The sequence below is a fragment of the Portunus trituberculatus genome, chromosome 42 (genome assembly GCF_017591435.1).
Source record: "Portunus trituberculatus isolate SZX2019 chromosome 42, ASM1759143v1, whole genome shotgun sequence".
Lineage (NCBI taxonomy): Eukaryota > Metazoa > Arthropoda > Malacostraca > Decapoda > Portunidae > Portunus > Portunus trituberculatus.
In genome coordinates this window covers 1,525,925-1,536,078 of record NC_059296.1, presented here as the reverse complement: position 1 = coordinate 1,536,078, position 10,154 = coordinate 1,525,925, and the positions used below count along the sequence as shown (strand labels likewise).

General features: G+C 35.1%; 1 protein-coding gene across 2 annotated transcripts in view; it reads left to right on the top strand.

The window, feature by feature from the left end:
- The first annotated feature begins 361 nt into the window (after window positions 1-361).
- LOC123517449 (transcription elongation factor SPT5-like) overlaps window positions 362-10,154 on the top strand; it is a 21,236-nt gene continuing 11,443 nt past the window's right edge. For both annotated transcript variants that reach the window (XM_045277504.1, XM_045277503.1), the window contains exons 1-14: window positions 362-502; window positions 1,126-1,206; window positions 2,931-3,185; window positions 4,499-4,633; window positions 5,492-5,586; window positions 5,833-5,973; window positions 6,129-6,363; window positions 6,573-6,663; window positions 6,858-6,969; window positions 8,249-8,507; window positions 8,653-8,967; window positions 9,081-9,172; window positions 9,321-9,516; window positions 10,012-10,137. In XM_045277504.1, coding sequence (XP_045133439.1) covers window positions 1,135-1,206; window positions 2,931-3,185; window positions 4,499-4,633; window positions 5,492-5,586; window positions 5,833-5,973; window positions 6,129-6,363; window positions 6,573-6,663; window positions 6,858-6,969; window positions 8,249-8,507; window positions 8,653-8,967; window positions 9,081-9,172; window positions 9,321-9,516; window positions 10,012-10,137 — 2,124 coding nt within the window. In that variant the 5' untranslated portion in view covers window positions 362-502; window positions 1,126-1,134. The remainder of the gene's footprint in view (window positions 503-1,125; window positions 1,207-2,930; window positions 3,186-4,498; window positions 4,634-5,491; window positions 5,587-5,832; window positions 5,974-6,128; window positions 6,364-6,572; window positions 6,664-6,857; window positions 6,970-8,248; window positions 8,508-8,652; window positions 8,968-9,080; window positions 9,173-9,320; window positions 9,517-10,011; window positions 10,138-10,154) is intronic.

Here is a 10,154-nt window from a genome sequence, read left to right as displayed (position 1 = left end):
AAAAAGGACATATGAAGCTGCATGAAATATGCCAGTTTGGCAGTCCAACCACCACTGTTGGTAGGTACTACCTATATCGGTGCATTCTGGCCGATTTCATGGTAGTAACAACAACTATTACCAATCTTGATATAATCATCTTCCAAACTGTTAATATAATGCATTTCTACATATCTGAGCAGTTCAGTAATAAATCTATATGGTGCGGGCCCGTGGGGATTAATCCACGCATACAGCGCAATAAAAGTAATCATTATGCATGTGCGCTGTAATAAGTATTGAATCATCTCTTGAAAAAAGGATATATGAAATAGTAAGTTAAAATATAAAATTCAATACGAAAAAAAAAAAAATACTTGCCGCTATTTAAAATACCTAAATAAGTATCTGGCATTCTCCCCAACCCAAACTAAGACACAAACAAACCATCGGCCATCTTGGACAGGCTCGGGCTGCGGCTGAGACTGCTGGCGTGCTGTGAGGACTGGTGCCTTCTTTACAGGTATTTGTAAAGCGCTGAACCAACACACTCTATATTCGTAGATTAAGTATATTAGAGACATCGATAAGAGCCACGGTAAGACTGCAGTAATTTGCTGTCACGGGGGCAAGAAGTGGGCCTGGTGGTGCAAAAGGCCGACGTCTCCATCATCTCGGTTGAAAATCGAGTATTGCCTTTAGATTGCTTTAATTGTGAACTTGCGGGGTTACTGTGCAAGGCCCCAAGCGGATGCTAATGTTGTGTCCAGGTTAATAATAAATCAAACTGAATTAGCAGAGGTGTTCAGTCCAGCGTCTCGTGCACTGTTACTTGTCACTGGCCCGCATTGAAGTGGTTACACTGAGCTGGTCCTCTAGGATTTGATTAAAGATATCATTTCTTGATGTGATTGAAAGACTTTATATTCATGTTAATTCTGCTGTAATAACAATAATTAATCAGATACGGTAATTAGTTTACCTTGCAGTTGACAATCTTGACCATGTTTTTCCTTATGAATTAAATAAGATAACACTTTGTCTTGAGTCCAATGATTTAAGCAAAGATTATTATACTGGGGTAATTATAAGTAATTTAACCTATGTCATTTATGGATTTTGATATCTTATTTATATATTTTCCAGAACACAGTCATGTCTGAGAGTGATGCAAGTTACCATTCAGACTCTGAGGCTGAGAAGTCTGGCCAAGGGAGTGACAGTGAGGTATGTATGAATTATTGTTAGTATCGAATTATATGAAGGCACTCCGTGACTGCTCATGTTTTGGGGGACTGAGAGGTCCTTAAGTGCATGGGTTTGAATCCTGGCCACTGTCCGAGGATAGGAAAGGACCATTTGGAGTACAGATCCTTAATGCCAAACCCAAGCCTTGTGTCAGGAGGCACCACCCTAGCCTTGATGAAAATAGAAGACATAAAAAACAAAAAAGTGGAAATACAGGAATACAAATTTTTATACAGTTAGTATATTAAGTGATTGTTGATATGTTTAGTTTTGATGTCAAGAAGTTTAGTAAAAAATTATTAATCTGGCGAGCAGGGAACCAGGAATGCATCAAATTATAAGGATGCACTGCAGTAAACACTATACTTGAATAATAATAAAGAAAGAAATACTAAAAAATCTTCATCTGCCAATTGTTTCTCACCAGTGACATCGATAGCCCATGTGCCATGATGTAGTTTCGCAGCCAGCCATCAGAAAACTTGACATTTGTAACAATTTCCATGTCCTCGCAAAGTTGTTTTGGCTTTCTTGGTGATTATAATTCCAGAAATTGGTTTGCCTTCAGCACACCTAGCCGTGAACCACTTATGGATTAACCACACTTTCAAGTTGTTCCAGCTGAGGTTTTTTCATGGTTTTCCTGATGTTTCCACTAATCATTCACTGCCCATCCCTCATGAATTTCTATAACTTGGCTTTCACAGCAACAATGTTAGAAATTGTGGACAAGTCGATGTTGAAATCTATCATTATAGGTAGGAGAGCATCAATAACAACGTCTACTTCCACCTGTTGCCACTAGGGTGATTCTGGCACCTGGCTTCAATTTGAGCAGAGATCTAATTTTGGACATAAATAAATTTTTTCACTGCACCTTGAAAGATTTGAACATATTGTAAAATTTGAAGTATCAATGTTTGGATTAATGTATGTTTACTGTAGACAGGAGTAAGATTGGAATAGTGGTAGAGAAAGGGTGTTGACTAGTAAAAGGATGGATAGTTAGGAGGTTACAGAGGAGTAAGGTATGTGAAAAACTAGGAACAGGCATAAATGAGGCATTTAGTACCATTAAAGGTATAATGACAACAGTAGCAGCAGAAGTGGTAAGGTATAGATTATCTAAATAGGAGAAGGCTGAGATAAAAGAACTTATTAAAGATAAGTAGAGAGCAATTAGTAATCATAAAAAGAAAAAAAATATTAAAAAAGTATGTATGTCAGGGGGAGTGTTAGACCAAATGGTGCAAGAAATGGCTGGTGCAGAGGATAATTCTCAGTTTGGTTAGAGGCACATCATAGGTTGTTGCTTTCTAGTTTCAGTCCAAATATTCATTACTCGTAACTTTACATAGGCATTGATATTTCCTGTAGATTATGAATTTACTCCTAAACATTTTGTCATCTGTAGATATTCCTATTACTTTGTAGAAATTCTGAGATTGAAATGTATTTTTTTCTTTATTAAAAAAATCCATAATTTTTGCAATTGAAAATTAAACAGTAATATTACATAAGTTTATAAATGATTGAATTATGAAATATTAATAATGATTTTCTTCATTGAATAATTGCAAGAAGATTAATGTTAACTGTAAATCACTATATTGGTAGTATGGTAAGTTCTATTATTGTACAGCAGGCACTGAATTTAACTCGTTGTGTTTTGGTAATTTCTGATCATATTATTTTCCTTTCAGGGAGAAAACAGGAGAAGTCGCAGCAGGAGTGTTAGCCATGGACGTTCTGCCAGCAGAAGTGTTAGTCGTAGCCGTAGCCGGAGCAGATCTGGCAGCAGAAGCAGAAGTCGTAGTAGAAGCAGGAGTCAGAGTAGAAGCCGGAGTAGAAGCAGAAGCCGCTCTGTAAGGTCGGATGAGGCCATGGAGGCTCGAAGTGGAGAGGAAGAGATAAGTGGTGATGAAGAGCCAGCTGATGGTGAAGACATTGCTAACTCTGTGAGTAATCTTTATTTTTGCTAAGGTTTGTTGGTATTTTTGTTATTAGCTAACAAATGTTTAATTTCATAAAGTAATTATAGGAAAGTTTTTTTTTCTATTACAATAGGTACTAGAGGCATCAGATCACTGAACTGATGATTTTCTGATGGTAGTTTTGATGTTAGTAGATGATGCTTGAATTTTTAACCAACAGCCTGCTATACACATCACAGTGAGCCACTCTGACTAGTGATCTGTGAATCACTAGTAATTTTTAATGGAAACTCTAGTTTGCCTTTGTCATTAGCTTGTTTATTTAATTGTTTACTTATATTTTTGTGTGGTATTTGTTGCCAAGTTCTCATTGATGCTACTGCATGCTGATATCAAGATTAGTTAGTTAGCCTTAGTGTTCATATTGAAGGGTTGTTGGACATATTGTTACTGACAAATTCCATCCTTTGATGAGAAGAGTAGAGTTGAATTTCTTATCTATGAACACAGCATTAATGGATATCAGATGTAACAGACGAAATCTATTGGTCTGAATACATAATCCATTAGCCAGAATATCTGGTGTGAAATCTTAAAAATCCTGGCTGTTGCGAACTGAATCCAGTAGTTCAGCAATTACCTGCTAGGCAGCCATAGCGTGCATGCTACTAGTTGCTTTTAAGTGTCGTGTGAGCTGTGATTGTTGTGTATTTAAATGTACGGTAGTTGACTCACTCATTAAAGCTCGGTTACCTCTCTGAACAGTTATGTGCCCTTTCAGCTTAGAGGATTTACTGTCTACTTAGTATCTGTAAAGTGCAATCATGTCACCTCTCATCTCTTTTCTAATGATGGGAGTTGTATCCTAGCTAGTCCAGTGCCCCAGCAGCTGAGCAGCCCTGGCTAGCCCTGACTTCCAGCCTCCCCTTCACCTATATATCCTGCCACTCTCCTACTGTTTTAGGATATTTATTAATGTAGCATTATTATTATTTATTTTTATTAGTTTGTTGTTGGTGTAGTTTTGATTGTGGCTTAACCCAGTACTAGTACCTTTCATAAGAAGTTGTGTGGGGGGTTCACTTAATGATGATTGATTTTACTTACCACCAGTATACACAAAAACATGTATATGTATGTCTATTATCACCAAATATGTTTTTGGAAATAGTTTGTGTTCACCTAACATATTTACTTAAGAATAATGTCAACTTTAGTGTATAGCAAGTATTTAACAAGTTTTAAAATACCAAATTAGGAATTTTCATATTTTCATAATGTTTATAAACTTTTCAGTGCTGTAGTTATAAATCAATATTTTAAATTTCATTCAACAGGGATATGACAGTGAAGAAGATGAAGATGATGAGAGGCATGTGAAAAAACGAAGGAAGAGAGGAGCTGTTTCTGATTATTTCTTGGAGGAGGCTGAAGTAGATGATGATGAAGGGGAAGATGATGAAGATGAAGAGGTAAGTTAACATTCATATAAAGAGAAAAGTAAAGAGTAAGTTATAGGATTGAATTTACTTTAAATTGATATATTGTCTGTTTAATTATGGCCAATATCTAATACTGTGAGAGGATAAAAGTGTTGTAAGTAAAGAATACATTCCAAAAAGTTAATAAATTTGGAATGAAATATTTTTTAAAAATACTTTGCAATAAAATTTTTCCTGCAAGTTTGCAGACAGTTAATTCTGTATCAAAGAGAAGAATATTGATATGAAAACATATAATAATTGTTAAATGTAAAATTTTATTTATTTATTTTTTTCAATTATGAAATTAAAGATGGCTATTGTCTATGCTACACCCTTAGGATATCTAAAATGTTTCACAACTGTATAGAAACATTCTTCTTAAAGTAAAGAACACATTCCAATAATCAGAAAAAAATATTTAGAATGAAATGTTTTTTTATTTTTTAACGCTGGTAAAAAAAAATGGAAAAATTTTGCAATGAAAAATTTTCCTCTAACTTTACAGATGATAAAATCTGAATTAGGAGAAGAGTATTCATATGTAAAACATATATCAATCACAAAAGGTTAATTTTTATGTTTTTATCTTATTCCAAAGTGAAAAATGGTTATTGTTTATGTTTTCATTCCCTTACTTACTTCATTTAGCAAATTTAGGGTGCTACATTATTTTAGTTCATATGTATTTATTTACACATACTTTGAAACATGACTTTAAATTAGTTTTAAAGGGATCAGGAATCTACTTAAGATCCTGGGTTATAGAATCACTGATAATTATGTGTAATTTTAATGATTTATACTGCCATTATGAAAAATGTAATATCTAATCCTCACATTATACAGGGAGACGACTATGATCTCCTGGCCAATGAGAAAGAGGAAGTGGGTGTTACTGCCCGGGAGGTTGAAGCCCACCGCAGAGCACACAGTGTCTGGGAGTAAGTGAAACAAACTTAACTCTTAAGATATTTCTTGAGTTCTAATCCTTATTTTAGGTAATATTGAAAGTAGTCAGAGCCACTAAATATTCCCCTTAGAAATTTTATACCCTTCTTTCTTTCATTACTTGTCCATTGCTACTGAGTAGAGAGTGTTAGGGAAAGAGATTCCTTACCTCTCTTTTTCCATTATAGTGCCATTTGTAATTCCTAAATACTTCATCTAGATTTTCGTTTTACTTTCAGCAATGAGCGAGAAGAAGAAATTGAAGAATACTATCGTCGCAAGTATGCTGATGAGACCTCTGCTGCTGCTGTGCGCTTTGGCGAGGGAGGAGAAGAGATGACCGATGAAATTACTCAACAGACACTATTGCCTGGCGTTAAGTAAGTTATATTCTACTCCTATTTTTAACTTTTTATTATAATCATAATTTATTTGATCTTTTTTGTGCTGTAGGATGATCACTTAGAATTAAGTTAAGTGCTGTATTTTGTTTTCCAAGACATGTGCTCATTTGTAACTCTCCATGAAATTTCAGAGACCCTAATCTTTGGATGGTGAAATGCCGCATTGGTGAAGAAAAAGTGACATGTTTGCAGTTGATTCGCAAAATGTTTGCCTACCAGTTTACGGAGGAGCCTCTGCAGATCAAGTCTGTTGTTGCTCCTGAAGGTGTAAAGGGCTATATCTACATAGAGGCTTACAAGCAGTCTCATGTTAAGTCAGCAATGGAAGGCATATCCAATCTACGACTGGGAATATGGAGGCAAACTGTAAGCATAGTTAATTGTATTTTTGGTGACTGGCTAAATAGCAAAATTTTAATATTAATATGACTAATATTTGAATATTATTGAAATTTTCTGAAGTTAATTCAAGATTCATAACTTCAGTCATATATTTTTTGTATTTTTTGTTAAATTTCCGATAGTTACTGTCTGTAGATAGACATACCTAATGCCAATATTCATACCTTCTGCAGATGGTGCCAATCAACCAAATGACAGATGTACTACGTGTTGTGAAGGAGGTGCCCACACTGAAACGAGGGGCTTGGGTTAGGCTCAAGAGAGGTAAGTTTTTTTAAGTTATGTTTCTAAAATTATAAGTGATCTGTTTAATGATCATATTCATGTATACACTTCACATTTGAGGTAAAAAATTAAACAAGAGAAGTATAAAGATTATGTTTATACCAAGAGATTATATACTAGTGAAAAAAATATCCTTATTTCTGCATTGTGATTTACTAAGATTTTTAATTCAGGGATCTTCAAGGATGACTTGGCACAAGTAGATTATGTTGATGCATCACAGAATACAGTACACCTCAAACTCATTCCTCGCATTGATTATACACGTATGCGAGGAGCTCTCAAGTAAGTTTCCCCCCCACCTCTCTCTCTCTCTCTCTCTCTCTCTCTCTCTCTCTCTCTCTCTCTCTCTCTCTCTCTCTCTCTCTGTTCCATTTTATAAGGTTATTTGTATGCTGTAAATGTATTTGCTTGATTTACATACATTATTCTTTGAAAATATAAGATGTGTGTACATACAGTAGTTATCCCCAATATGTGTGTTTGCAATGTGTGTTTCTCACTATATGTGGCTTCATTTAAAAAATGCTAATTATTAATTGTCTTAAATAGTTGAATGGGAGTTATTGATACATGAATTCTGTCATTATGATTATAAGGTAAAAATAGCGTCTTCCCTCAATGTGCCTAATTGCTTCCAATATACATATGTGTCTGACTCACCATGTCATTGTTACTGAAATTACTAAACCATTGGACTATGATTAGGACTCATAAGTTAGTTCATCACCAGAAGATCAGACTCCAGCAGGTGAACACATGCGCCTTTCCCCCACCAACACACTCACTGCTACCTCCTTGTCCCCTCCAATAAAACACTGCATTGTGAATTTCATTAACTAGAAATTATCAGCTCCACCCAGAAATTCCAAGAATCAAAAGATCAATTTAGAAATAAAGGAGGAGCTCATTAAGTTGAAGGAACAAAGAAAAGGAAATTAGACTTAGGAGAATCAATGGCTAAAAAGGCAAAAGGAATGAAGAAAATTAAGTTAAGCAAAAGTGAAGTAGGAAAAGTGTATCAATTAAGTTCAGAAATAAAGTGTAGCATTAAAAGTGTAATGAGTAAGTTAAGTGATGAAGCAAGAGTTTATGAAAAATAAATGAAAAGGCACAAAATGAAACAGTCTTCCCATCTCCTCCTCCACCAAGACCAACTCTGCATGTTGTTAAAAAAAACACAGCATTCTGCAACCTATGTTCTTGTCTGCTCCTCTTGCCCACTTAAGCTTCATTTCTTCTATAAATTATGTTTATAGCATCTAGTACGGGGTCATAAACGAGCTCTTCTGTGACACACTAGCATAAATACGGTACAAATAAGTTATGATAAAGTAACTTAATTTTGGGGGCTGTCTGACCATATACCATTTTCCCATTGACTTTTTAGCTTACAATATGCTTTTTCACAATATAGGGGGTTTTTGTCACCCATAAAGCTGAATGTTAGGGGTAAGGACTGTATATGCTATATTCTGTAAAATAGAGTTGAAGGAAAAGAAAAGTTATGGCTGAATTAATATTTATGGTGACCCATCTTTTAATGGTATTTGTAATGTTTCAGATCAAGCCAGCCAGATAATGACCTCAAGAGAAAGAAACAGAGGCGTCCTGCCCAAAAGTTGTTTGACACGGATGCAATTCGTGCCATTGGTGGAGAAGTCACACAGGATGGTGACTTCCTTAACTTTGAAATGAATCGTTACACTCATAAGGGATATTTGTATAAATCATTTGCTATATCAGCTATTGTAGCAGATGGAGTAAAACCAACACTAAGTGAACTTGAGAAGTTTGAGGAACAAAGCTTGGCAGACATGGAGGTAAATGTTATTTCCACTAATTTGCATATCATTTACATTATGTTAAACTAGCTTACAATTTCCAATATTTAATCAAAAGGATATCTTTGAAAGCTTATTAGAGAGACAAAAATACTTTTAAAACTCTTTTTTTTCCCTTATGCAGCTCACCACAAGTGGTCGTGAGGATGATGGGCACAGCTTTGCTCCTGGTGACAACGTTGAAGTGGTGGAAGGTGAATTGGTGAATTTGATGGGCTCAGTAACACGTGTTGATGGAAACAAGATTACAATCTTCCCCAAGCATGAAGATCTTAAGGATGAATTAGAATTTCTTGCCCATGAACTGAAGAAATATTTTAATCAAGGTGACCATGTAAAAGTCATTGCAGGAAGATATGAAGGTGACACAGGACTCATTGTCAGAGTGGAAGAAAATATGATTGTTCTCTTTTCTGATCTGACAATGCACGAACTCAAGGTAATGTATAGTACTTATTTGATATTCATGATAAAGAATGTCAGAGATTTGGTATTTTAGTTTTCATGTTATTTCAAAATAGGTGATACGTAATTTGTTGCTTATCATTTCAGGTACTACCTCGTGATCTCCAGTTATGTGCTGATGTTGCCACTGGTGTTGACTCTCTTGGCCAGTTCCAGTGGGGAGACTTGGTGTCTCTTGAGTGAGTGAACAATTCATTTAATAGGTTACAAATAGCTGGTATTAGCAATTGTATATATAATTTCAGTTAAATTATGCAGCCCATGTCTATACAATTTTCAGAAAAGTGTTTTTCTGTTATTTAGTTACTCATTCTTTTCTCCTTAAAGTGCCCAGACTGTTGGTGTGATTGTGAGACTTGAGAAGGAAAATTTCCAAGTTTTGAACATGCATGGCAAGCTTGTTCATGTGAAGCCCCAAGCAGTGCATAAGAAGAAGGAAAACAGACGTGCCATGGCTCTAGATTCTGAACAAAGCACAATCCAAGTGAAGGATATTGTAAAAGTTATTGATGGGCCACACTCAGTAAGTGATATCCTTGCTTCATCTTATCATCACTTTAGCACCAAGTGTTCTTGCATAAAATAGGTAATATTAAATGATAATGAGATATATTGTAAGAAGAATGTTAAATATTTAAAAGAAAGGGAGATAATAGAGTAAGTATCATATGTAGGAGGGTGAAGGGGTGAAGCTTTGATGACATATCCACTACATCTTAATAAAACAACAGTCAACAATCCTAATAGGAGCATGCCAAGTATTACTGTGTAGCTTATGCTGAGTTTGGTCTGATTTGGGTTTGTTTGATCAGTATGGTGTTAGAATTACAAAGGATTGAGTAAATTTAGAAACCATCTTTTTTTATTTTTTTTTATTGAATATTTTGTTGCCTTGCTGAGATTCCAGCTTATAAGATGGTTCTAACTATGCTATATTTTCCATGAGTTGGAATCTTATTAATTTTAAGATTTCTGTTTTTGTGATCAACTGGTTTAACTTTATATATTTTTACTTCAGGGTCGACAGGGTGAAATACGTCATCTGTATCGGAACTTTGCATTCTTACATTCTAAGATTATGATTGAAAATGGTGGAATATTTGTTTGCAAGACAAGACATTTGTCTCAAGCTGGAGGAGGAAAGGTAAGAATTTTGACATT